Below are 27,970 nucleotides of genomic sequence, written 5' to 3'. Positions count from 1 at the left end.
CGTGGGGCTTTGCTGCTGCCCCAACCCTCCCCCGCCACACACACACTCCCACCCCCAGGCCTCATCCTGGCAGGTGCTGAGCGCAGTCCCAGCTGGCACAGAGGCAGAGATGGGGGCAGATGGGGCACCAGGGGCTGGGAAGAGAGGGCAGCATGTGCCAGGGTCACGGGCAGCCCCGTGGAAGATGCTGCCAGCCTGGGAGCTCAGGGGGTCACAGCCACCTCAGCCCCAGCACAGGGCAAGTGCTCAGCCCCTTCCCCCGAGAGCCAGGCCCAGGGCTCTGCAGCTGCCTCCTGCACTTCAGCACAGCGCCGTTTTGGTTGAGCTTCAGACCAGTTTGGGGTCTCCAACCTTCAGACTGAGTAAATATGCTCCCAAAAAAAAACCCCAACACCAGCCCAAAGCCCCGTGTGGGGAGCAGCCCCTGGCTTCTGGCAGCCCAGAGCTGGGCAAGGGAGCAGGAGAGCTCAATGCAGCAAAGCCTCAGCTCACCCAGATCTGGTGCTGCTGAGAAGAGTCAGAGCAACAACAGGCTGAAGCCAGACTTGAAAACCAGCTTTTAAGCATGAAAAAAAAATGATCTGAGGAATACTTTTAATAACTTAAAAGCAGCCCCAGGCTGATGCTTCCCTCCCCCCTTGCCCCAGCAGAGGCTGCTGGTGCTGCCTCTGCTCCCCAGCAGATGGGGTCTTTGGGAGCTGAACCACTCAAAGAAACAGCAAGGTTCTGGCTCAGGGTTACAGAGCCAAAGCAGCAGCCTGGGAGGGATCTCCAGCAGGAGCACAAGTGTGGTAGATGTGTCCTAGCAAGGCTCTGGCTGCAGGGAACGAGGCACAACCTCCTCTCAGTACATCTCTCCCCACACTGGGCTCACAGGGCCAGGAGCACAGGCCCTGGCAGAAGGCTGCTCCTCTCTTCCCAGTTCTACAGGAGGCAGAGGCTGCCCTGGACAGAAAGGAAAAGGGCACAACAGAGCAGCTGGTGCTGAAGGGAGCATCACAGCAGTGAGGAGAGCAGCCTGCCAAGGGCTTTTCTTCCCCTCCTCACTGAGCATCTTCCTCGAGGTGACTTCTCCTCTCCCTTTGCCACAATTGCTGACTAACGGCACAGCCAGAAAGATGGTCCCTGCAGCCAGGAGTGGGACCAGGCACTGCCTGCTCAGCAAAGGGCTGTCACCACATCCCACCTGTAGCACAGGGCTGGAGACAAAGCATGGGCCTTCAGGACAACGCCCTCCTATCATTCTGCCACTGGGACAGTCTGCAGGAGAAGAGCCCCCCAGAGATGGGCAGCAGCAGAAGAGCCCCCCAGGGATGGGCAGCAGGAGAAGAGCCCCCCAGGGATGGGCAGCAGGAGAGCCCCAGGGATGAGCAGCAAGAGAAGAGCCCCAGGGATGGGCAGCAAGAGAAGAGCCCCAGGGATGGGCAGCAGGAGAAGAGCCCCCCAGGGATGGGCAGCAGAGCCCCAGAGATGAGCAGCAAGAGAAGAGCCCCAGGGATGGGCAGCAAGAGAAGAGGCCCAGAGATGGGCAGCAGGAGAAGAGCCCCAGGGATGGGCAGCAAGAGAAGAGCCCCCCAGGGATGGGCAGCAGAAGAGCCCCCCAGGGATGGGCAGCAGCAGAAGAGCCCCCCAGGGATGGGCAGCAGCAGAAGAGCCCCCCAGGGATGGGCAGCAGCAGAAGAGCCCCCCAGAGATGGGCAGCAGCAGAAGAGCCCCCCAGGGATGGGCAGCAGGAGAAGAGCCCCCCAGGGATGGGCAGCAGGAGAAGAGCCCCCCAGGGATGGGCAGCAGGAGAGCCCCAGGGATGGGCAGCAAGAGAAGAGCCCCCCAGGGATGGGCAGCAGGAGAGCCCCAGGGATGGGCAGCAAGAGAAGAGCCCCAGGGATGGGCAGCAAGAGAAGAGCCCCAGGGATGGGCAGCAGGAGAGCCCCAGGGATGGGCAGCAAGAGAAGAGCCCCCCAGGGATGGGCAGCAGGAGAGCCCCAGGGATGGGCAGCAAGAGAAGAGCCCCAGGGATGGGCAGCAAGAGAAGAGCCCCAGGGATGGGCAGCAGGAGAAGAGCCCCCCAGGGATGGGCAGCAGAGCCCCAGAGATGAGCAGCAAGAGAAGAGCCCCAGGGATGGGCAGCAAGAGAAGAGGCCCAGAGATGGGCAGCAGGAGAAGAGCCCCAGGGATGAGCAGCAGGAGAGGCCCAGAGATGGGCAGCAGGAGAAGAGCCCCCCAGGGATGGGCAGCAGAGCCCCAGGGATGAGCAGCAGGAGAAGAGCCCCAGGGATGGACAGCAGGAGAGGCCCAGAGATGGGCAGCAGGAGAAGAGCCCCCCAGGGATGGGCAGCAGAGCCCCAGGGATGGGCAGCAGAGCCCCAGGGATGGGCAGCAAGAGAAGAGACCCAGGGATGGACAGCAGAAGAGCCCCAGGGATGGGCAGCAGGAGAAGCCCAGAGATGGGCAGCAGGAGAAGAGCCCCAGGGATGGACAGCAGGAGAAGAGCCCCAGGGATGGGCAGCAGGAGAGCCCAGGGATGGGCAGCAGAAGCAGAGTGAAAGAGGTTTTCAGGATGTAGCCCTCAGCTCATGGAACACTGCCCAGGCCTGTCCACCACCACTCCTCCCCTGCACCACTCCAGCCCCCAGAGAGGGGACTGTCCCACCAGTGAGGAGGAGCAGGAAGGTAAGAGACACAGAGAAAAACGACTTTTTATACTCTCCTGAATGAGTGCCCACCCAGCAGCCTGTGGGCTTTGCTGAGGACATGCAGAGTGCTCTCAGGCAGCAAGAAGCTGGGAGAGACCAAGGCAGGAGGTGAGCAGCAGCAGCAGCAGCAGAGGCAACAGGCCCACAAAGCTTCATGGAGGCAGAAGGCAAGAGGCAGACTCCAGTCTCTGAAACTCACCCCTAGCACACTCCTTCCTAATTTGCTTGGCAAGTACCAACTGAAAAGCCTCCAGAGTGAGGAAATGCAGCAGCTCAGTCAGCAGCCCACAGGAGGGGGGGACAGGAAAACAACGTTGAAGAGCCAGTCAGAGAAAATCACACCAACACGTGTGTCATGTTGCTCCCAAGCCCACGAGCAGCAGAGGAAGAGGCCACAATGCTGATTCCCAGCTTAAGTTTCTTTCTCCTACAGCAATATGGGATTGGAGTGCTCCAGACCATCTTCTCCTCTCAGCCCCAGGTGTCCTTGCCCAGCTCTCTCCCCCCCCAGCCCTGCCCTTCTCCCTCAGGCAATCCTGGCCAGCCATTTCTCCAGGCCCTCGAAGTCAGCATCTCCTTCCTCTCCCTTGCTGCCCCGGGCACTGCACTCCACGAATTCCACCTTCATGGGGAGCTGGGAGAAGTCAAAGTCCCTGCCCTTCTTCCCCAGCTGGGCAGGGCCCCCGCTGCCAGAGCCATCCAGGCTGCTGGGGGCTGCAGAGCGGGTCACACGCAGGGTGTTGCTGTGGAGGGAGAAGGGAAAGGGGTCAGGAACTGCCAGGCAGGGGAAGGTGACCAATGCCAGGGCTGCTGAGGTGGCCTGGACCCAGCTCTGTTAGCAGGGCACCAGCTGTGCCAAGGTCCCAGGGTCCTGCCCTGTGAAGCACACAGGCCCCTGACACAGGGATTCTGCCCAGGGCAGGCACTTTGGCTGCTTCTCCCAAAGGCCTGCTGGAAGGCACAGCTGTGGAGAGGCTCCAGGGAGCAAGAGGAGGAGGCAGCTCGAGGAGAGGGGCTTCAGCAGGTTGGGGTTTGCAAACAACAGCAGCAGCAAGAGTCAGGCAGTGATGGCTTCACCTGCATCGCCCCAATAACCCACAGCAGACATCACTCCACAGGCTTTAAGCCAACAGTGCTCAAGATCTGCACCAGTTTACAGAATCCCAGCATGGTAAATGGGGGCTGGAAGGGCCCTGCAGAGCTGCTCCAGCCCCAGCCCCTGCTACAGCAGGTTCCCCTGGCTCAGGGGGCACAGGAATGTGTCCAGGTGGGTTTGGGAACCTCCTGAGAAGGAACCTCCACACCCTCCCTGGGCAGCCTGGGCCAGGGCTCCCTCAGCTCAGCACCAAAGGAGGTTCTCCTCCTGTGCCAGAGGAACTGTTTGTGTTCCAGCTTGTGCCTGTTACCCCTTGTCCTGGCACTGGCCACCACACAAAGCCTGGCCCCATCTTCCTGACACTCACCTTGTAGGGACTGATCAGCATTGATAAGGGCCCCCCTCAGGCTTCTCTTAACAGCCCCAGGGCCTGCAGCCTTTCTCTCCTCACAGAGGTGGCTGTGGCAGTGTGAGGGGAGGGACTGGACTCAATGAGGTCTTTTTCCAACCAAAATGATTTTCTGATTGTAAGAGAGAAGCTCAGAGGGCTGAAGATCCAGTTCCATACTTACAGCTCTTTCTCCAGCTGCTGCTGAATAAGTTTTGCTGATTTTGCCATCGTGACATCTAGAGAGAGAAAAGGGAAGGAAATGAGCTCTTTAGGTTTATGTCAGGATTCAGAAGCGGATTCCCTCTGAAAGGTGCCCCAAGGTCTGCTCAGAGTGTGTGCAGTCACAGGGGGCACTGGGACAAAGGCTCCTGCAGCTCTGGCCCTGGCTGTGGGAACGACCCAGAGGTCTGACAGGACAGAAGGAAGTCATTTCTCCTTGCTGGGCACTAAGCTGCTTCCAACAGAGGATGGAGTTTACTGTCTCACCCCCAAGGCCCAGCACTCTCCCTTGTCCTGGCACCACAGAGCTCAACACTGTTGCTTTTTAACCTGGGGCCTGTGGAGCCACCAAGGCCTCAGGGCAGCTCCTGAAACAGTGCACAAGCAAGAAAAGCAAACCAGATCCTGCCCCAAAGCTGCAGCTTGTTCCAGGGGGATCCACACCTTCACTGTACAAGCTGCAGCTTGTTGCAGGGGGACCCACACCTTCACTGTACAAGCTGCAAGGATCTCATTGTGTGTCTCCTTCCAGCAACTGCATGTTCCTGCCAGTCCAATCAGCAGGAAACACACAACCCTGGCAGCTAAGTGTCTGATTTTAACACTGAAACTACCAGGTGTGCACAGACAGCTCCTGTGCTCAAGCAGACCCTGCTTCCTGCTGCCTGCAGACTCAGGAGGCCAGTCCTGCACACACAGAAAGCCACTTCCCTCCCCTCAGCCTGCCTTAGCAGCCACAGCTCTCCCCAGCAGCGCTCCTCTGCAAAACCTGACCTGGGCACTGCTCCCAGGGCTGCCAGCTGCCATCCTGCTGAGTGGTGCGAGCTCACAGCTCAGCTCCAGCCCCTACCCTGTGCTGGAGGCCAGGCCCAGGAGGGGCAGGAGGGCACAGACCCCCCGGTACCTTGTTTGTTGCAGGCGATGAGCAGCGCGGGCGCGTTCCTCAGCACGGTGCTGTCTGCCAGCACCTGGAACAGGAACTCGGCCACGTCCTTCACCTCCCGCTGGAAGGCCACGCTGTCCACCACAAACACTATGGCTCTGGAGGGGGAAAGAGGCCACTGAAGCTCTGCCACCTTGCCCTGCACCTGCTCCAGCCTGGGCTAATGTTTGTTCTCACACACCCCCAGGAGCAGGCTGGGACACCCCCCACATCAGCCCCAGCAGGAATTATTTCCCCCTCTGTCCACATCTCCTATGAGGAAGGGCTGAGGGATCTGGGGCTGTTTAGCCTGGAGTAAAGAAGGCTCAGGGGAGACCTTCTTGCTCTCTACAACAACCTAAAAGGAAGCTGTAGTGAGGTGGGGTTGATCTGTTCTCCCTGGTAACAAGCAGTAGAATGAAAGGAAACAGCCTCAAGTGTTACCAGGGGAGGCTCAGGCTGGGTGTGAGGAGGAATTTCTTGGCTGTCAGGCATTGGAACAGCTGCCCAGGGAGGTGTTAGAGTCACCATCCCTGGAGGGGTTTCAGAGATATTGATAGGAGTGGGACAAAGGCTGGGCTCCATGAGCTTAAAGAGGCCTGAAACCATTCTGAAACCATTCTATGGTTCTCTGATTCCATCCCCCAAAGCCTTCCCACTGCAGCTGCTTTGCACCACAAAGGCAGGGATGGGGAGAGGAGGCAGAAGGGTGACTGCCCTGTGGCTGGGCTCTGGCTCAGAACCCAGCACAGCCACAGCAGCCTCAGCATCACTCACTGCCTGCCCCTCCTCCCCTGCCACCTCCCCCAACTTACCTGGCTGCAGCTTTGAACCTCTCCAAGAACTGGAGCCGCAGACTCTCGTGGCCTGGAAGGTCGATTAAGGTCACGTTAGCACCCTGGGAACAGAAGAGGGGAGGAATCAGCAACCCCCAAGCCAGGGCTACCTGTGAACAGGGAACACCAGCCCGAGGGCAGAAGCACACAGCTCTCCCCAAGATGCAGCCTCTCCACCAGCCCAAATGGTCCTGATGGGCATAAGAAATGCTAAGGGGTGACATTCCTGACCAGGATACAGCAAGGAGGGGGCCAACCCCAGTGAGCCACCCTCCAGAGCCGAGAGAACAGAGCAGGACTGCAGAGAAAGGTGAGTGTTCAACGCTGTGCTTCCTCCCATCAGCCCCTGACAGCTCCAGCAGCATCCCCTCCCCACCCCAGGGACTGTCACCCTGCTAAAGCTGTGCCTCAGGGACGGCCACCCTGCTAAAGCTGTGGCACAAACAGCCAGGGGACCCCTGCATGGCAATGCCATGAGCTCCCAGCCTCCGAGTCCCTGACCCCATGGGCTGTGAATCGAGCTGTCCATCCACACACACCCCACCAACCCAACTGCAGCTCTCCCTAAAGCCACCCTGCTTGGCTGGGAACAGCACTAAAACTAACACAAGGCCTCTCCTGTAAGAGTTTTCCTTTAGCTGAGAGCTGAAAATGTTTCCCTCTTCACAGCTCAGTGACACTGAGGGGAACAAAGAGAGGGAGGACGGGGCCAGACAGGGCCACCTCAGAACCTTCTCGAGGGGAAGGACCACCAGAGCAGGCCCTGCACCTCCTCCCCACTCTTGGATCTCAAGGGAAGCAGGTTCAACACAGGAAAGCACCAGCCTGCATTGCAGCATTCCAGCACAGCTCCCTCCCCTCCAAACACCTCCCTGCTTGATCTCAGAGACCCCAAGATACAAAAACCCAAAGCCCTGTACTTGCCTTCACTAAGTCTTTCCCCTCTCCTTATCATCACCTTTCACTGACAGCTGCCACAGAGAAGCCACAAACACATCCTCTGCTTCTCCAGTGCCCCAGCACACAAGGTGCTGCCAGCCAGCAAGAGGGAAGCTCTCTGCAACTAAACTCTAAACTCTCTGAAACTAAACTTCTCCTTCTCTGGAGATTTTCAAGAGCCTCCTGGACACATTCCTGTGTGACCTAATCTAGGTGGGACCTCCTTTAGCAGAGGGGTTGGACTGGATGGTCTCTAAAGGTCTCTTCTAGCCCCCAACCATTCTGTGACTGAGAGACCACCAGGAACAGAAAACACCCAGGTCTGTGCCAGCCCAGGATATGGGAGTCACCAAACCCCTTTCTCAGTCCATATGAAGTGCAGCTGGAGGCTTTTCTTAAGCCTGCTGAAGCTTTTGAAGTCAAGTTTTGTCGGGAGACGAAGAAGTTCCCAACAAACCAAAGACGACAGCCCCTCACAACCCTCCTGCTCCCTGTCACACTGCTGTCCCCATGCTGGGTGCCTCTCTCTGCTGGGAAAAGCAGCTCCTTTCTCTCTCCTAGAGGGGAAACCCCACATGCTGCCCACATCTGAAAATGCAGCCAAATAAAGGCTCCATGATTTGACAAGCAAAGAAAAAACCCAACCCCACTGGGGACAAGGAGCCTCCTCTCACTACTTCCTACTTGCTCCACATGCATCCCCTACAAAAACCCTCCCTGTGCCCAGAACAAGCTGGCTCTGAACAGCACAGGTTCAGCAGAGGGAGCAGACAAGCACAGGCAGCAGCTGTGCACAGCAAGCAAGCCCCAGGCCCCAGGCAAAGGGCTGCCTCTCACCTTGCTGCTGCCCACCCTGTACACGGCCGAGCTGTCGGTTATGGACGTCTGGGTGTCGCGGTACCTGCCCGTCAGCAGCTGGGGACAGACAGAGGGGCTGTCAGACAAAGGGGCTGCAGACACCCTGTGTCAGCCCCTGCAAAGGGGAAATCACACACTCATTTGGGTTAGAAAAACCCCTGGAGGTCCCGAGTCCCAGCCCTGCCCAGCCCAGCACTGACCCCTCAGCACCTCAGCCCCACGGCTCTGGGATCCCTCCAGGGCTGGGCACTGCCCCAGCTCCCTGGGCAGCCTGGCACAGGGGCTCACACCCCTCTCAGGGAAACAGTTCTGCCTCAGCTCCAGCCTCAACCTCCCTGGGGCAACTGGAGCCCGTTTCCCCTTGTCCTGTCATTCATTACTGGGGAGCAGAGCCCAGCCCCAGCTCCCTGCAGCCTCCTGCCGGGGAGGTGCAGAACAAGTGAGCGGTGGCAGACCTGAGGCATCTGATCCCAACCTCCGTGCACCAAACGCCTGGAGCGTTCCGGCACGAAACGCGCCGTGCTGGGGCCCCCGACCCGCGCCGCCCTCCCCGGAGCAGCCTCCCGGCCCGGGCCCCGCTCACCCGCGCGAACAGCAGCGTCTTGCCCGCGTCGCACAGCCCCAGCAGCAGCACGGCCCTGCGGCTGCTCCGCCGGCCCTGCAGCAGCCTCCAGAGCACTGCGGGACACACAGAGCGGGCAGCGCGTCAGCCGCCGCCGCACGCCGCGGCCAGCGCACGGCACAGCACGGCACGGCACGGCACGGCGCGGCACGGCACGGCACGGCGCGGCACGGCACGGCACGGCACGGCACGGCACGGCACGGCGCGGCCAGCGCACGGCACGGCGCGGCGCGGCACGGCACGGCACGGCGCGGCGCGGCACGGCACGGCACGGCACGGCACGGCCAGCGCACGGCACGGCGCGGCACGGCACGGCGCGGCACGGCACGGCGCGGCACGGCCAGCGCACGGCACGGGAGGGGAAGGGACGGGAGGGGACGGGGTTCCCCGACTCACGCAGCGTGAGGGCGACGGCGAGCAGGGCCAGCAGCACGGACAGCACGGCGGGGTCGGCATGGCGCAGCTCCCGGCGCAGCGCCTCGAGGTGCGGCTCCAGCCCCGCCATGGCCGCGGCCCCGCGCACACGTCGCCTTCCGCCCGCCGCCGCCTCCCGCTTCCGCCTCCGGGGCGGGGCAACAGCCACCCTGGAGCCCGCGGCGCCTGGAGGCTGCTGCAGCCCAGCCCTGCCCTCGCCCTGCCACAGCCACCACCGACCCACAGCCCTCAGCACCTCAGCCCCACGGCTCTGGGATCCCTGCAGGGCTGGGCACTCCCCCAGCTCCCTGGGCAGCCTGGCACAGGGGCTGACACCCCTCTCAGGGAAACAGTTCTGCCTTAGCTCCAGCCTCAACCTCCCCTGGGGCAGCTCCAGCCGCTTTCCTCTGGTCCTGTCACCCCCGAACCCCGCTCGCTCCAGCTCCAGGGTGCAGAGCCGTGGGATGTGGTGGCTGGGAAGGGCACAGGCCCCATCCTGGGAGGGTCTCAGCGCCTGCCCTGAGGGACTCGCCTGACCCCCGTCTGTGGGCTGGAGACCCTGGTGATCTACCTCTAGCTACTCTGAGAACCTCTGGTGAGGTTTCTGCTTGCTGTGCCTTCTGTCTGCGGGATGGGGGGTTACAGATGAGCAGGACGGATGATGCAGCTTTTCTTGGGGAAGGTTTTCTACCCGCAGCCCCGGGCAGTTCTCAGAGCGGGCTCTTGGAGGCACTGTGTCTCTTTCTCTGCCAGCTCCTAACAGCAGGTTAAAAAAGCCCTTCTGCTGCGCTCACCTCATCCTGCAATGGATGTGAGGAACTCAACTCCATTGTTTCCTGGCAGACTCTACCTTTCTGCCTTCCAAGGTGAGCTTCAGTCCTAACACAGTTCCCACAACACAGCCATAAACCATCACTCACTCCCTCACAGCCAGGAGCACTTTGCACCTTTCTGGCCTCAGCAGCTCTTCCCTGAGGTTCCTCCAGGCTCTGTTCCTCCCACACAGGGAGCCTCTGCAGCTCATCTTGTCTCACCTTTCCACCGTGGGCCTAAGTCAGGCTGCCCACCTACAGCTTGGTTTTCAGGTCAGCACTTTGTTTTTCAGGCACATCAGACAGAACACCAGAACACACACACTTCTAAGCCAGCCCTAGGGGGTTGTTTTCATAGATTCACAGAGTGGTGGGGGCTGGAAGGGACCTCCAGAGATTGTCCAGTCCAACCCCCCTGCAGAAGCAGGTCCCACCTAGATCAGGTCACACAGGAACGTGTCCAGGCAGGGCTAGAAGCTCTCCAAGGAAGGAGCCTCCACACCCTCTCTGGGCAGCCTGTGCCAGGGCTCCCTCACCTCACAGTAAACCAGCTTTTTCTTATGATGGACCTTTTTGTGTTCCAGCTTCATCCCATCACCCCTTGTCCTGTTGCTGGCTACTATAGAAAAAAGGGATGTCCCAACCTCCTGACACCCACCCTTTAGATAATTATAAATGTTAATAAGATCTCCCCTCAGTCTCCTCTTCTCCAGACTAAACAGCCCCAGGTCCTGCAGCCTTTCCTCATAGGGAAGATGTTCCAGTCCCCTGATCACCTTGATGCCCCTGCACTGGCCTCTCTCCAGCACTTCCCTGTCCCTCTTGAGCTGAGGAGCCCAGAGCTGGACACAGGACTCCAGATGAGGCCTCAGCAGGGCAGAGCAGAGGGGGAGAAGAACCTCCCTTGACCTGATTGACCATGCCCACGAGGGCACATTGCTGGCTCATGTTTAGCTTATTAACAATCAGCACTCCCAGGTCTCTCTCTGCAGAGCTGCTCTCCAGCAGTTTGACCCCCAGCCTGTCCTGGTGCATGGGGTTGTTCCTTCCCAGATGCAGGACTCTGCACTTGTCCTTGTTGAACCTCAGGAGGTTCCTCTCTGCCCAACTCTCCAGCCGGTTGAGATCCCGCTGAATGGCAGCACAGCCTCTGGGGAATCAGCCAGTGCTCCCAGTTTGGTGTCATCAGCCAACTTGCTGAGGGTCCCTCTGTCCCCTCATCCAGGTGGTTGATGAAGATGTTGAACCAGACTGGCCCCAGAACCCATCCCTGTGGAACTCCCCTGGCCACAGGCCTCCAGCTCGACTCTGTGCCATTGATCCCCACCCTCTGGGCTCTGTCATTCAGACAGCAGTTTTCTGGAAACCTCCAGTTTTCAGAAAGCAAGTCCAAGCTGGACTGTCCCCATCCATTTAGTACATGTCCTAAGAGTTCTGCCTGGTGGAAACCACTCAGCTCCCAGCACCCAGCATCCGAGGAAGAGTGATTTCCATTCACACCTTCACCTGCCATCCTACAACCACTGCATTCTGGTGCTTTGGGTGTTTCCCCTTCCTCATCCTTCAGCTTCCCTGCCATAAACACTCTCCCTCGGACACGTCCCAGCCACACTGGGCAACTGTCAGCTGCTGGGGATGGTAACGGGGTGCCCTGGGCGAAGCAAAGGCACGGGGAGTACAAAGCAAAGCCTCTGTTCAGCAGGCTCTGGGGCATATTCATTTTGCTGTGGCAAATGTCAAAACAAAGCTTCTCCACCAGGCAGCAGCATGGGCAATAACCAGGCTGGCATCTGGCCCTGCCCTGCAGCCAGAGGTGCTGACCAAGGAGCGGGCTGAGGGATCCTTTGGGAAAACAATGTCAGGACAGCCGTTTAGATCTCAGGCTTTATTTCTTGCTGTGGTGGCAGCAGAGAGCAGCCAGGGCTGCAGCAGCAAGGACTCCGGCAGCCCAGGCTTCAGCAGCCAGGGCTCCAGCAGCCCGAGCTTCAGCAGCCAGGGCTCCAGCAGCCACACTTGGAGCGATGCAGAAGGGCAGAGAAAGCAGCGAGGGCAGAGGGGCCTCTGCAGTGGTCCCTGCCCAGGCCACGGCAGCACTCACAGCTCAGAGGCTGCTCCCCATCTCACTGCTTGTCCTCGAGGAAGGTGCACACTTGGAGGAGATCTGAAAGGGGAAAGGACAGGGACAAGTTCAGATCCTGCCTTTAAACACTCCTGTCCCAGCAGCACAACCTGAACATGTACTGAGTGTGCCACAAGAAACGGTGTGTTGGGCACAGAAGGCACCAGCCACCCACTGATGGGATGGGGTGGGCTCTTCTGAGGGCACATTTGCTCAAGGGCAGTAAAACCCCACTGATGCTGGAGCAGGAGGCTTCACAAGAGTTTCCATCTCACCCCATCAAGGGAAACAAACTTGAGTTACCCTCATTTGGCTTTAAAACACTAAATGGGCAGCTACAGAAGAAACTGTGCCTGTGGCTGCCAGGCTGAGAGCTGCAGTTCACGGCCCCTTCCCAGGGCTGTGACACTCACCTGACGGGTTGCAGGTGTTGAGGCTGGCAACTGAAGCATAGTACTCCTCTCCAAGGAACTCCCTGTATGTCATCCCATCATGGAGCTTCACCAGACACTTGGTGGAGTCTTTAAACAGCAGGTCCTTGGTCCGAGACTCAAACATCTTGAACCTCTCCTTCTCGACTCCTCTTGCTCCAAAGCGTTTCTGGAACACAGAGAGGTCAGTGGGTGTGAGCAGCACAGAGCTGCCCTGGCTCAGCCCTGAGCTGTGCCCCACACGGCCTCCAGCACTCTCACATCCAGCCTTATGCCTGTGTGGTTAGATGAGGGAGTTTATGAGGCTTTATTTTCCAGAGTGCAATCAGCCAGGGCTGGCTGAACCTGCCCACGTTGCCCCCAGCAGCTGTTATGTGTGTGAGCAGGGGGCTGCTGAATCCTCAGAGCTGTGCCTGACCCCAAACCCTCCTGCAAAGGGAACAGCCTGAGGAGGAGGGGACAGCCTCGCTTCTCACAGCAACCTCTGGATGTTGCTTCTGTAGAAATGAGGTCAGAGCCTTGCCTTTCCCTGCAGAACACAGCGTGCAGAATGCATCCAGCCACAGCAACGTGCTGGAGCTTACTTTTGTTATTGCTCCTGGAATGCAGAGAACTAGCTGGAAAAGGGGCTTTGATGGATAAATATGACTTTGTATAATCGTGGCTGACTTGGAAATGACTGCATACAACAATCCTGTGTCTTTCATTTCCTCCAGCTCAAGGATGATGACACCTACATCCCAACACACAGCCACTGACACCCACAGCCCAGCACACAATGGTGCCAGAGTGAGTGTGGCGTGGCAGCAGCTGCCCCTGCGAGCTGGCTGCTCCCTCCAGGGGTGTTTGCTCGTGTGTCAGAGGGGCAGGAGCAGCAGGGCAGGGATGGAGGCAGCAGGAGGCTGAGGGAGGGAGGAGGCTGGCACCCACGGCAGCAGGTTCAACTCATCAGCCACATCGTGCTGACTCAGGGAGACTCAGGGCATCCCTGCCCTGCAAATGCAAAGTGCCCCATAACCCTCCCTCTGCCCAGCACACCCCAAACTCACCTCTTGTCTCTCCAGCAGCTCACGGACCTTCTGTGCCATCTCAGGGCGTGTGACCACGCCATGGGTAGGGACCTTGGCCAGGTGGCACTCCTTGTAGTCCATGACGTTTGCCCGCCGCCCATCCGTGCACAGCAGCTCAAACTGGTCCATTCTCAGGTTTCTAGCCCAGTCTTCATTATTTTTCCCTTTGAAGAGCAAAGGTTTGGAGCTGGAGAACTGTTGTGTGGCAGAAGCACGTCAGCCCCGCAGCACTGGCTGAGCAAGACCTGTGTCCCGGCCCACACGTGCGCTCGGCATGTGCCAAGGCGGCTGAGGGGGAGCTCAGGAGCAGTCACTGGGGTGTGAGGGGCTCTCTGAGCAGGCTGCACATGCAGTTACAGCTCCTTCCTTGCATGGTTTTTCCCCTCAAAACTAAGAAAACTTCAGCTGCTGCTTTCAGAACCGTGACCTGAGCTCGTGATCTAGGGGCAGGTTGCTGCCAGGGCCAGAGCCCCCAGCCAAGGGATGCCCTGAATGCAGCTGAAACCAAGGGGCAGCTGGCAGGGAAGTGTCTCTGCAGAGAGGCCTGGGAAGGGCCATCTTGGGTAGCTGGCACACGCTGGCACCTGAATTCTACCCCTCCTCTGGGAGGGGTGAGACTCGGAGGATGAGGAGGCAAAGGTTGCTGTCACCTCCTGCAATGGGAACAAAAACAATGCAGAGGAGGGGAGGGCAGCCCTGCCAGGACCCATGTAGCAGAACAAAGAGGGGAAGGCAGCCCTGCCAGGACCCATGTGGCAAAACAGCCCTGCCAGGACCCACGTGGCAGAACAACCACCTACCATCAGTGTTTTCCTCCACGATTGAATGCTTGATAAAGGCCACGTCGCCCTCCTCTACCAGACACCTGGGAAGCACAGAGAAAGGCAGGTGATGTGGCTGCTTCAGTCCTGGCCCTTTCCTGCAGATCTGATTCCTGACCTACTGTTTTGTTTTGTAGAATGAAGCCCTGAGGACAGGCAGGTCTGCGACCCCTTCCATGAATGTCCCAAGGATATCTGAAACACGGGCTTTGAACAGGCTGTGCAACAAACCCATGGGTAAGCAGCTGATTTGTGTTGGAGTCTGAGAGCAGCAGTTAGGCCAGGTACAGAACTCAGCCTTGCTTTCTGCAATGCCTTCCTGCAGGGCTAAACAGCTCCATAAAAACCCTCATGTTCACCCAAAGGCCTGCAGGGCCTGAAGCCTGATCCTTGCTGTCAGATGGAAATGAAACAGTGTTCACCCTCTCCTTAGATTCATGCCCAATTCTGGAGAGAGGCCAGGGCAGGGCTGCCAGGATGCTGAGGGGATGGAACGTGTGTGTGAGGAGGAAAGGCTGCGGGCCCTGGGGCTGTTCAGCCTGGAGAGGAGAAACCTGAGCTCAGGGGCACCTCGGCAATGATGAGAAATCCCTAAAGGGCAGGTGTGGATGGGGCCAGTGTTTGCTGTGTGGTGGCCAGTGGCAGGACAAGGGGTAACAGGCACGGGATGGAGTTACTGGTCCCTGGCAGTTCCACTGGCAGAGGAGGAGAAAGTCCTTTGATGCTGAGGTGAGGGAGCCCTGGCCCAGGCTGCCCAGGGAGGGTGTGGAGGCTCCTTCTCAGGAGGTTCCCAAACCCACCTGGACACGTTCCTGTGTCCCCTGAGCCAGGGGAACCTGCTGTAGCAGGGGCTGGGGCTGGAGCAGCTCTGCAGAGCCCTTCCCACCCCCAGTGAATCTATAACATTACATCTACACCTTCAGCAGTGTCGTGGAGATAAAGAGGTCAGCACATGAGGCCATACTCCACCTGTGACCTACCCATAACCAAGGGTCTGTGAGTGTCTCCACACCTACCTGAAAGCTCCAGTGTAGCCGTAGTACCTCTCGTGGCTGCTGGCGACGCACTTACTGGTCCCTGGGCCCTTGCAGAGGCGGCAGAGGCGGGAGTCCCGGGCCGAGCCGGGGGCACAGCCCTCACTGAAGTACTCATCTGCAGGCAAGAGGAGGGGAGATCATTTTTCCTGCACTGACAAGTTGGGTTTTCCTTTCCTCACGTGCTGTGTGGGCAGGGAGGTGGCAGCAGGCTGGCAGCAGGAGCGCCAGCACATGGCCTGTGGCCGGTGTTCACTATGAAACTCATGTCTTGTTGGCAATGAAGTGAAGCCTGAGGCTCCACTGCAATAGGCACTGTCTTGGCATGAAAAGAGGAAATGCCTTGCTGCAAACCATTGCCAGGTGCCAGAGAGCTTCTGTGGGTCAGCAGTGATGGCAGAGCTCTGGGGGAGGGAGGGAGGGAGGGAGGGACAGTGGGGAAGGCAGGCAAGGGACAGAGGGGCCAAGTCACACTGCTGTCCTCCTGCAGTTGGAGATTGCCTTTGAGTAACTATATGTTTCATTTGCACTTGGTGATGATCCTCCCAAACAGATTTTGTTGGACTGTGGCTCTCACTGACTGAAGGCTGGATGTAGAAGCTGATGCCCTGAATGACCCCTAAAGTGTCAGAGCCAACACAGACTTTTACCCCTTTGTTCTCAGCCAGTCAGGTCAGACTCTTTACGATTCCTGCACAAAAACCTGTTCCCAGTCCTTCCTCTCCCTGCTGGGATGCATGAGCCTATCCCTTGCCCCCACTCCACACCCTGCACAAGCACCAGGCCCCCTATACCCAGGGCAGCCTGTACTCCCTGCTGGGAAACACCTTTGGGGCTGCTGCAGAGGGAAGGAGATGTGAACAGAAAGCAAAGCCCCCCCAGCAGCAGCTGACATGCCACATTCTGATCTGAAACAGCCACCAACGGCCTAAAGCTTTCCTTAAATACCTTAAAAAACCCTTAAATAGCAGAGTCTGCTCCATCTCCCAGCTCCAGGCGAGAGGAAGGGGAGGTGAAGGGCAGGAGCACGTTGCTGGGAGCAGGCTGCCGGGGCAGAGGACTCACCAAAGTTGCAGCTGCCAGTCCTGTTGTGGATCAGGCCCATGGGGATGTTCCAGCCAGCAGTCCTGCCCACAGCTGTGTGACAAGACTTCTTCCCCTGCAGGTTGTTCCAGTTGATGCTGTCGTCAGATTTCTTCACAACAGCCACAGCGAAGTAGGAGGCTTCCAGGAGAGAAGAGGGAGCAGAGTGAAGGGCTGTCCCTCAGGAGAGTGCTGTCCCCGACAAACAGAGGGGCAGGAACACTCTGCACTCAGCAAGGGTGTGCCAGGCAGCAGCAAGGGAAGTGTTTGTCACAGAATCACAGAGTCTCAAGGGCTGGAAGGGACCTGGAAAGCTCACCCAGTGCAAACCTCCCTGCCAGAGCAGGACCAACTAGAGTAGGTCACACAGGAACTTGCCCAACGTGGTGGGTTTGAATGTCTCCAGAGGAGACTCCACAGCCCATCTGGGCAGCCCCTTCCAGTGCTCCCTCACTGAACAGGGAAGAAATTCTTCCTTATGTTTCTTTGGAACCTCTTCTGTTGCTGTGATGCATCTGCTCCCCCCCTGCTCCTGGGAAAGGGAGATCCCCCACCCCCAAACTCCTGCATATTCCCAAAGGCTCCAGCAAGACATACACAACAACTTCTTATCCTCTCCTGATTCCTCATCCCCTCTTTAGCAAAGGACAAAACACTTCCCTCCTTTCCCTCTTCCCATCTCTCTAAGGAGCAGTTTCCTGAGGCAGTCACCCCCTTTCCCTGTGTGCAGCCCTGTCACTGTCCCAGGGTGCCTGTGCTGCAGCAGCAGCTGAGCACACACACCTCTGCCTCCCTACCTGCTGCAGCCCCAGACTTTCCAGCTGGCCACTGAATTTATCTCCCACGTTTTGAACACCCCTAGGGGACACCGTGGCTCTGTGTGTGCCATGTGCCCATTTATCCTCTGCTCACCACTGCATGCATATATTTGCCTACTCCTGTCCATCAGGACTGTGTTCTGTGCCTCTGCTGGAGGTAATTACCTGGTTCTGCTTTGGCTTTCTTGCATTGACTCTCATCTGAGGGAGGGAAAAAGAAGAAGGTCAAAGATATGGCAAATGCAAAACAGAATCGAGCTCAGTAACTGCTGGAGAAGCTTCACTCTAAAAGTGACTATTTCAGGTACCCCCTTGTGCATCAAAAGAACAAAGCACAGCTTCCATCTGCTCCTCTGAGCTAAACCAATTACCAAGGGACACAGAAGAGAGGAGCTGGAGGTGGTTGTGCTCCTGCCTGTGGATGCCCACCCTGCCAGGGCTGTCCCACGGAGCGCAGAGCTGCCCCAGCACCGTGTGCTTCCTGTGGGATGCAGCCCTCAGGCTGCTCTCCAGATTTCAGAACAATCCCAGAGCTTTTGCACCAGCCCCTTCCCCATCACCTGGGCCCCCAGGGACAGCCTGGGCTGTGCTTACCCTCATAGTTCTCTCCCATCACTGGCACCAAGCCACAGACACCAGCAGTGTAGACAAAGCCTCCGTCCAAGCTGATGGCATCTGCCTCCCCTTTCTGCAATGACAAGGGAGCAGCCATGAACACAGGATCACAGAATCACAGAGTAGTGGGGGCTGGAAGGGCCCTGCAGAGCTGCTGCAGCCCCAGCCCCTGCTCAAGCAGGTTCCCCTCGCTCAGGGGGCACAGGAATGTGTCCAGGCGGGTTTGGAAACCTCCCGAGAAGGAGCCTCCACACCGTCCCTGGGCAGCCTGGGCCAGGGCTCCCTCAGCTCAGCACCAAAGGACTTTCTCCTTGTGTTTAAGTGCGTTCCAGCCTGTGCCCATTACCCCCTGTCCTGTCACTGGAGACACCAGAAAGAAGTGCTGCCCCATCTTCTCAGCAAACACCTTCTAAATCCCTGTCAGTGCTCCTGAGACCCCACTGAAGTGGTGCTGCACACTCCCAGAGCAGCACTTTGAGAGATCAGAATGCAAAAGCAGCCCTGGCTGTAAGGGAGAGGGGCCTGGGTCCAAGGGGAGGGCAGAGGCCACCCCTCAGCATGTCCCTCAGCACACAGAGCTCTCACTGCTGCAGACACAGAGAGTGCTGACATTATGCTCCTATGTGCTTGTAAGCAGCTGCAGCAGCAGCTCTCCTCCCCAGACACCTGCATGCTGGGGCTCCCTTTGCCTGCTCCCCTGCCAAGCAGACTCCCCTCTCTCCCCTGCTCTCTGCAGGCTGTGTGTTGTGCTGTCCTCACAGCACTGAGCCAGCCCTCTGGGCTGCACCCTGGTCTCTGCTACAGGATCCCTCCTCTTCCAAGCAGGAGCTGTTTCCCTCTGCATTTTGCCTACCTTTTCCTGGCAAAAAGCTCTGCTGCAGACCCAGCTGAGCTTTTCCTGCTGGTGAGGTTGCTTTCTGCCCACTTCTCACAAAGCTCCCAGTGTCTATTTGAGCATCCCCTCCCCACTCTTCCCCTCTCCGTCCCGTCCCAGGCTGAGAGGAGCAATGCTGCTCTCCACCTGCAAGGCTCCCAGGGAGAAGGAAAAGGGAAAGCATCCTTACCATGATCCTGACGATGCAGTCCCTGGGGGTGTCTGCCACGGTGCACTCCACCTCTCCCTTGCTCACCACGCTCCAGAGGTCACACTTGCTCTTCTCATCCTTGCCCACCGCACACCACCGTGTCTTGTTCTCTCTGCGGTTGGGGTTCAGCTGGTCTGTGAAAGCAGCACAGGGAGAACAAGGCTGAGCCTCCAGCCCTCCCGAGCCACGAGGCTACAAACACACATAAGGCTACTTTCTTGGTGCTTGAGGCTCAGCCATGAAGCACCAACCTGCTGCTGCCCAGGGCAAGAGGTTCTTGTTTGAAAAGCCCTGGGCTGGAGTGAGTGGAAGGGATGATCCCTAAGCTCAAAAGCCAGCTCCCAGCTCAGGGAGAGAGCTTCTGCATAACACAAGCTGTTCATGGGGCACCTATTAGCTAAAAGGTGGTGACCACTCAAGCACTGTGCAGTAGCAGTACTTGGTACTGCTGCCCACAGCCTGTTCTGCCTGTCTCCAGCCCTCTCAGCCCACACAGCCACGAGACTAAGACCAGACAGAGCTGGAAGAACACCAGCATTTGAATGATCCATGTTGGTGCTACGTGGGGTCCATGAACCCCCTTCCACCAAGGCCACAGGGGCTGAGCCTGCCACAGAGATCTCTGAGCACTCTGGGTGGGTTTGGGAGCTCACTGCTAGGGTGTTTGGCTCTCAGAAAGGCAGCTGTGACACGGGCAAACGCTTGATGAGTCCAGATGGAAAGAAGGGACACTGTTTCCCTCGAGTGGCCAACACTGGACCTCGTGTCCTGGGATGTTTCTTCCTCTTACATCCCAGTAAATGGCTTTTCCAAGCAGCAGGGCTGACCAGGCCCAATCTCTGCCAGCAGCTGAATAACTGTGGGCAAGTTCTGCTGTTGGAATTACTGTGAAGGGATGAGGGCTGGAGTTGGGTGTAAATTTCCCACCTTTGCTGCTGTGAGGATGATGTGATTTTCACTTTGGACTCCACAAAACTCCTCTTGTTGGTGTGAGGTTTGTGGAGGTGGCCTGATTTTAATGGGAATACCTTGCACAGAGGCTATTTTGCAGAGACCACTGTGTGTGTTTGAGGAAAAGGCACTTGCTGACCCCCATCTCTCCAGTGCAGCTCACCCTGACGTGACGCCGTGCCTTACCCTTCTGAAGGCTCTGGATGGCAGTGTAATACTCAAAGCCCAGGTAGAGCTGGGAGTCCATCAGTGCTGGGATACGCTTCAGCTGTACAGCAGAGTCTTTGAAAAGCAAGTCTTTGAGGCCTGGGTCCTTCTTGCCAGGTTGCCCAAAGAGCTGGAAGCTGCCGCTCGTGCCCACGCCAAACTTTTCCTGCCGCGAGGGGAAAAACCCACTCAGCAAGTGAGCGTGGCTGAGTGCTTGGAGGGCAGGCGAAGCAAGGGGAGGGAAGAAGGGCCTCTAGGGGAAACAAAGGGAGAGCTTGGCCATACCTGTGCTTTTGAGAGGAAGTTCCAGATGTCCTCAACCTTGTCATCGTCCCGAGCCACGACGGCGTGCGCGGGCACCCGGGCCCAGTGACAGGTCCTGTAGTTGTCCACGGGCTGCCGGGAGCCGTCCAGGCACAGCAGCTCGTACTCATCCTTCTCTGCAGCGTTTTCTGCAGGAGAGGAGGAACCAGGAGCTGTGTCACCGTGCAAACACACCCAAGAGAGCCCCTCAGGGGCGGCTTTGTGACAGGTTGGTCGCTGAGAAGCTCAGGGGGACAGTTCTTGGCTGAAGACAAGGGGGTTGCACACAGAGGGAGGCAATGCAGGAAGGGGGACACGTGTGCAAGGGAAAGGGGGATGATCTCTGCCTCTGTCACACCTCACCCAAGAGGAACTGTGTGGCAGGAGGGTCTGGGCACCCTGACACAAACAAACAGGGACTGATACACACGGACCTGCAAATGCCACACAAAGGGACTGCAGGGGTCAGCAGCCACAGGAGCTCTGGGGAGGCCAGCAGGTAGCCAAGGGCAGGGCTGAGCAGAGCCCAGGGAGACATTACAGGCCTGCAGGAGAATCTGGGTGGGAAGGGACCTCCAGCCCCAGCCCTTGCACAGGGCACAGGCAGACACAGCCTTCTCCTGGAAGAGCTGGAAAACCTCCAAGGCTGGAGGGTGCAGGGCTGTGCTGGGCAACCTGTCCCACTGCTGCACTGGCCCCGAGGGGAAAAACCTGTATCCAAATCTCCCTTGTTTCAGTTGATGGTTACTCCTTCTCTTCTTCCCACTGTCCACCTCCATAAACATCTTGGCTTCATTTTCTTGCTAAGCTCCTTGTAGGCACAGGCAGGCTGCTCTGAGGTGCCCCCAAAGCCAGATCTTCCCCAGGCTGCTGCTGCAGCCCACCCCTCTGAGCATCTCCCCACAGGACATGTGTCCCTGCCTCGTGAGCTTGCTCAGGTCCTGGGCTGCCAGGCCATCTTCGTCTCTGAGGGGCACAGAGCCAGCGCACCCTCCCTGGGGGCTGAGTTCCCTCCAAGCTCTCTCCCAAAGGGCTGGGTGAGTGGAATTACCAACACAAGCCCTCACCCTGCCTTTGCTGTGGTAATGTCACAGCTGGCTCTAGGATAACCCCACTGGACTTGCACCAAGCAGCATCAGAGAACAGCCCCAAAGGGAAGAGAAAGCAGAGCCCACCACAACTATGTTTTTCAGTAACAAAGACGAGTCAGTCCACAGTGTGCAAAGCATGTTCCTAGAGATGAAAGGAGAAGGGGCTTTGGGGCAAACCTGGAGAGGGATGAAAGCCTGCATAGTGTAGGCTAATTGCAGCAGTCAACTAATTGGAGTGGCAGCGAGAGGCTGGAGCGGAGAGAAACAAGTGATCTCACAGGCCTACCTTGAACAGTTGTGTGCTTCACAAAAGCCACGTCTCCTTTGCCATCTCTCAGACACCTGCAGGTGCAACAGAAGAGGTGTTACAGCACCAGACACCGTGGCTCCCCAGCTCTGGCTCAGCAAATCCCTTTGGGCACAAACTGCAGCCACGGAGCAGCGGGCTTCCCCCGAAAAACACAACAGCAGGGCAGTAATGCTCAGGCAGCCCAGGCAGACCTACCACCATGCTAACACTGGGTATTAAGTGTGTGCAAGACCATCCCAGCCAGCTGCCCCTCCTCTCCCACCAGCTGCCTGCCAGGTATTGCTAATTGCATCTTTAATTACCAGCACTCCCCGTTGTTCTACACATCCAGCCTCCTCTGGTCCCCTGCTTGCAACACAGCCCTCCCTGGGGTAAGGAAAGCTTGCTGGTGGCAGGGCTAGAATATTTCCCCAAAGGAAAACTGACTTCCACTCACTGAAATGCTCCAGAGTATCCAGAGTAAGGTCCTGTGCGGGAGCATTTGGTTTTGGAGTCCCCTTTGCACTGGCGGCACAGCTTCTGCTCGGTGGTGGCCCCGGGCACGCAGCTGGCAGAGAAGAAATTGGCCACGGCTACGGGTGAGAAAGAGGCAACAGTCAGTCTAAAGCTCACTCCTGCTAGGAGCTGGAAGGGAAGGGGTGCAGCAGGACCATCAGGGACTCGAGCACTGTGCCAGCCAGCTCCGTGGCTCTGGGCACCTCTTTGGCCGTGCCACCGCCCCGGCTGCCCCAGCACACGCCGCTCCCTGCCTCACCTTGCTCGATGGAGCCTGAGTCTTTGCCGTCCCATTTGATGTCTCCCCGCTCCAGGAGCACCCCGATGGGGATGTTCCAGCCTGCAGACCTGCCCAGCCCCGTGTGGCACGAGGTCTTGCCCTGCAGCTCGTTTATGGTGAAGTCCGTTCCCTTCCTCACCACGGCCACGGCGTAGTAGCTGACGGTAGAACCTGCAGCTCAGAGGGGAAAAAAGCAGGAGAGCACTGAAAAAGCAGGACCTGGGAGTGCTTCCTCATGTCAGACAACAAAGTGCTGCACTTCCAAATCAGCAGCAACTCCCCGTGCTGCCAGGGGTGAGCTGCACTGCCAGTGTCAGACCAAGGCTGGTGACCTGGAAACACCGTCACACACCAAATGCTGTGGCACTGCCCAGGGCTTGCAGGTGCCTGTGGGTTTACAGAGATGCTTCCACAGGTTGTTTTTGGCAAATCTTCTTTGACAAACCTTTTCTGAAGTGCTGCTGCTGCTGCTGAAGCACATGTGTAACCCTGGTGAGCCTCCAGTCCCCACAGCTGGCCTTTCAAACCATAGCAAGCCCATCTCATGTGGTGTATGAATGAAATGGTTGAGGTTTGGGGGTGCAGGGAACACAGTCTCTCATGCATTGGCTGTATTTTCTTAGCTACCATGCTGAGAATGCCCCTGCAGTGCTGCTCTGATCCCCAGTGCTGCGTACACTCAGGCTGGACCCGAGGGCAGAGGTCGAAAGAGAGGGGGGACTTTGGCCGTGGTGGGGTCACAGGAGGTGAGACAGACAGAAATGGGGAGATGGCACCTGTTCCTTTCCCAGAGAAAGGTGGGAGAGATGAAGGACAGGACAGAGAGTGAGCAGGGCTGGAGCAATGGGGCTAACTCTTATCAGTAGGGGTTGCTGCAGAGCACTTTTTATGCTTCTCCTCTTTTCTCTCTGCACTCCCTGCACCTCTTGCCTCAGTAACCTCAGCTGGCTGCTCCTCCACAACCACTACTGACAACACTGTTGCCTCTGCCATCTGTTTTTGTGATGTCTGGATGACTAAGCAGGAAGACAAGCAAGTGAAGGTCAGAAATGGAGCCCCACCACCACCCTGCCCCTTCCCCTCTGGGATCTGGAAGGCACCAGATCCAACACCTCCACAGAGGACATGTGGGAGCTCTGCCTGGCAGGGATGCCCTTTGCACTGTCAGGTTGTTACCACCACTTAGCCTAAGAATATTGCATGAAAATGTACCTCCACTTTGGTCGTAGACCTCAGCAACAACAGGCTTCAGCTTGTAGGGGGCAAGGCCTGCCTCAAAGATTTGACCACCATCCAAGCTAATGGCATCTGCTTCATTGTTCTGAGCAACAGAAACAGTCCAGTCAATACACAAAAAGCAGGGCCAAAGGAGGCAAAACCCTTCCCCAGAGCCTCTCCTGGATCCTTGTGGGCGAGTACAGGGGGACCACAGGTAAGAACCAGTGGCTCAAGGGAAGCTGCAAGCTCCTGCAGGTGTAAGGGGCTGCTGAGGCACCCTCAGTGCCCAGCACACACCTCTGCTGCCCACTCACCGAAATGGCTTTGATGCAGTCGAGGTACGAGGCTTTCTGCAGGCAGGCCAGGGCAACGTTCTCCTGCTGCATGTGGTCCCTCAGGCTGTGGCATTTGCTCTCCTCTGCGGAGGATATCGTGCACCATCTGACGATTGGCTTGTTGGGAGCAGCCAAACACAGAGCTGTAGAGAGAACCAGAGAGAACCAATCTGAGAGATGGAAAGGCAGGCATGGGAGAGAGAAAGGGTGTCTCTGGGAACAGGAGCTCTCTGGCTCCCTGCAGCCTGAGGGTGCAGGAGCCACCTCACACATCTCCTCAGTCATGCAGGAAGCCCGTTTCTCTCCTGCCTGATGTGTGCACCTTCAGGAACATCTGGGAGGATCGTTCCTGACCCTGGGTGATGGATGTCCTGCACAGCACGGAGCAGCCTGGGCTCACAGCACCATCCCCAGCAGAGCAGATCCACACTCTCCCACTGAGATCAAACAGAAGGCTTTGCAGACTGAGAGAGAACAGGCGGTCCCCTGAAGCAGTGTCTCTGCAAATAACCCCTGAGGGACAGCAGCTCTGGCCTGGCCAGGCTGTTTTCCACACATGACCTCCTCGATGGACAATTAATCTGATGTGTTGAGCTGTCTCCATCCCAGGCAGTAACAGAGATGCCAGTCCACTGCCACAGCCCTCTCTCCAGAGAGACCCCCAGGCAGGTAACGCAGTACATTGGCTGCTCAGGGAGACCAAAGCAGAATCCTGAGGTGCACACAGCCTCACACCTCCCTCAGCAACACCACCACTACAAACACTGGGAGCTTGCAGCTAAAGGCTGTGTTGAGCCCGTGCTGCACACTCACTGCAGCTGCCCCTTCCAGGCAGAGCTGCACAGCACAGGAGGCTGAGCCACAGGGTGAACCCTTTGCCTTAATTCCTACTACCATCATCCACTTTCTTCAAGCCTTGGCTGCACAAAGCCATGGTCACTTCAATCCAGTGCTGGCAACTGGCCTGGCCTGGGCAGAGGCTGGATGGGCACCCACTGAGGGAGTCAGGCTGCTCTGGTGAAGGCAACAGGGGTCCAAGTGCTACAGCCTCTGCTGCAGAGCCTTTGGGCAATGCCTGGGCTCCTCCTTGCGGGTTGCTAAGATGTGGTTGTGTGCTAGTGCTCAGCAAAGGGTGCTGGAGCACCTTCTGATGCCAGCAGCACGGGGACCACTTCCCTGCAGAGGGCAAGAACCCCCACCACACTTCAGGACGAGATCCTCTGCCTGCTCCCTCCTCCCCTGCCCAGGCAGCAGCCCCCAGGACAGGGGCAGACAGCAGCAGGCTCCTTGCTTTGGCTCCCTGCCCATTGCCTGCCAACTCTGTGGGCAGAGAGAGAAGAAACAATTGCTTTAAGCAGAGCCACACTATTTAGGCAGAAAATAGAGGGGAGCCTGAGCCAAGAGCAGGGGCAGCACTGAGCAGCACAGGACCAGAGCTGGGGGCGCGCTGCCGCTTTGGCTGCTCACTGACAGCGCCTTCAGCTTTAACCCAACACAGATGCAGGCTTGGCAGGGAGACTTTGCTCTCATTTCTTCTCCCAGGCTGAAGCCCTGCTCCTCTCCCAAGAGGGGCATCTTCCCCCTCGCCCCCAGTAGCAGGAGCACAGAGGGTCTCAGCAGCCCCCTTCCTGGCAGTGGGTGATGGACATCCCTCCTCCTTGCCAGCCTCGCTGCGGGGAGCTGCAGATCATGGGCTGGCCCAAGGAAAAAGCTGCTGGCACCAACACTCTGAACACCATCCTGGCTGTGAGAGATGCACAGCTGCCGAAGCAAGCACCGCTCCACGCCTCGGCTTCTGCTCCAGGGCTGCCCAGGGCTGGCTCGTGCTGCAGCTCTCACCCAGCCTCGTCCAACAGGGACAGCCTGGGCTCCTGGGAGCTTTGGACTCTCCCTATCCCCCAGAACCACTCTGAGCAGACACTTACCCACTATCCCGAAGGACAGCACAGCAGAGAGCGTGAGTCTCATCCTTGAGCCGGGTGCCTGGGAGGGCTGCAGCAGCCTTGGTCACAGACTGTGCCCTCCCTGTGAGTCTGTGATGGCTCTGCAACTGCTGTCCCCCCCTTTTATAGAGGAACAGCCCTGGCTCTGTTTGCAGAAGCAATGACCTAACACTGTTTGTCCTTCCTTGTTTCTCAATAGCTCCCACATCCCCCCCCTCCCCGGGTCAGCCCATTTTTAGGAAGCCGTTGGCTTTGGCACCGAGGCGCTCCGTGGGCAGGAGCCAGAGCAAGGCAAGATGCTTTCCATTTCACCAAGGGGCTTTGCATGGAAAATTCCCCACTTGTGACATTTGAACCCCCCTGTGGACTGAGACACCCCAGGAGGGGCTGTTTGCTTTGTGCTGGCCTCCCCCCACAGCGTGCCCAGCCTCGGCTCAGACAGTCCCCGCTGTGTCCGGCCCCGATGTTGCCTGGTTGCCAGTGAGTGCTGCTGCCTGCCCCTGGCCCTTTGGCTCACAGCACCTTCCCTTGGCACCAGCACTGCAGCTGGAAGGCAGCAAATGTTCCTCCTGCATGGTCTGCCCAGCACCTTGCACTGCCCAGCACCTTGCACGGGCAAAGGGAGCCAATGGCAGTGAGCAGACAGCTCAGTGAGTGCCCTGCAGCCAGAGGGACACATCCCACTGCACCTTCCTTAAGCTCTTGGGATGAGCCTGTGAAGAAATGCTGAGATTAGCAGTCACTCTCCTCCCCCTCCCTCTGCAAAAGCTCCCCCTGGGTTGTACCTCTCCTGGTTTAGCTCCCTGCAGCTGGGACCAGTGGGGCACATCTGGCTTTACCAAGATCTGCCTTTGTGATACTGTCCCAGGCTTAATGTGCTGATCTTTCCTGCAGGCTACAAGAGCAACTTCAGGTTGCCTTTGGCACATGCTCACCAAATGGGAGTCCCTGGGCCACAGTAGCTGGCCCACAAGCCCTGGCAGCATCCCTGGGCAGCAGCTGATGGTGCTGGTGCACTCACCGTGGCTGCATGACACAAGCCATTGCCTTCAACCCTCCATGCAACAGGGCCATGGGCTTGCCCACAGAGGCTCCTGGCTGAGGCTGGCTGGCAGCATCCTGCCTTGGCCCTTCCAAACACATCACAGTGTGGTGGGGGTTGACTTTTGCCCCCACCACAACTCCTCTCCTCTCCTCTCCTCTCCTCTCCTCTCCTCTCCTCTCCTCTCCTCTCCTCTCCTCTCCTCTCCTCTCCTCTCCTCTCCTCTCCTCTCCCATCTGTGTTCACTCCAGCAAGCTGGGGCCCACCAAAGCTCTTCCTCCACCAAGACACAGAGATGCCACTGAAATCCACTCCCAGCTGCCCGTGGCCCCACCAAGCCCTGCCTCACGCAGGGTGGCCTGAGCAGTGTCCCCAGCCATGGGACAGGGGCACAAGGGCTCACAGGAGGCAGTCCCACAACTTTCTGTCCATTTGTTCCAAGATTCCTCTTCTAGGAGCTATCCTGAGGATGTCACTGGCCACATATGGAGCAGCAACTACACCTCTTCTTGCTGCTACCAGAGCATTTGACTTCCATCCACCTCCTGGTCTGCACCCACCTTGTGGCTGCTCCTTCAGTGGCTCTGCTTCTCCTGTGCCCAAGATCTGTGGCTCCAGGCTGATGTGGAGCAGCTCTGGGGAGAAGAAGCCCTTCTGGTACACATCTTGCCTTGGAGGCAGCCCACAGCAGAAGCACAGATCAGTGAGCTGTCCTCTAGGCCACTGGGCTTGAAGGCTCGGATCTTGATCTCCAAAGCACCCAATAAGGCTCCAAGATTCTCCCTTCTGAGAGGAACATCTCTGCAGGAATGCCAAGGGAAATGTGTCCTGGGAGGCCTCCAGCTGCAAAATGCCTCCTCTTTGGAGTTCAGGAGGAACAAACCTCTTGGTGCAACCAACTTCTCCTGAACATCTCC

The 27,970-nt window shown here is 58.1% G+C and overlaps 1 protein-coding gene across 1 annotated transcript; it reads right to left on the bottom strand.

Moving 5' to 3' along the window:
* Positions 1-3,019: 3,019 nt before the first annotated feature.
* Positions 3,020-26,128, bottom strand: LOC104554655 (ovotransferrin-like). The gene is made up of 24 exons (XM_062005304.1): positions 25,994-26,128; positions 24,048-24,211; positions 23,728-23,836; positions 22,495-22,686; positions 22,177-22,312; positions 21,717-21,772; positions 20,322-20,488; positions 20,016-20,202; positions 18,858-19,012; positions 17,773-17,866; positions 17,344-17,379; positions 16,343-16,501; positions 15,260-15,395; positions 14,223-14,287; positions 13,402-13,586; positions 12,335-12,521; positions 11,927-11,963; positions 8,973-9,160; positions 8,538-8,632; positions 7,934-8,011; positions 6,137-6,219; positions 5,304-5,440; positions 4,362-4,416; positions 3,020-3,436 (listed from the first exon to the last, which is right to left on the bottom strand). Exons 1-24 carry the CDS (start codon positions 26,034-26,036, stop codon positions 3,220-3,222), a joined length of 2,961 nt encoding a protein of 986 aa, XP_061861288.1. The 5' UTR covers positions 26,037-26,128; the 3' UTR covers positions 3,020-3,219.
* Positions 26,129-27,970: the final 1,842 nt, after the last annotated feature.

Source organism: Colius striatus, chromosome 12, assembly GCF_028858725.1.
Source record: "Colius striatus isolate bColStr4 chromosome 12, bColStr4.1.hap1, whole genome shotgun sequence".
In the NCBI taxonomy this organism is placed as follows: Eukaryota; Metazoa; Chordata; class Aves; order Coliiformes; family Coliidae; genus Colius; species Colius striatus.
This window is presented reverse-complemented; position numbering and strand designations above follow the sequence as displayed.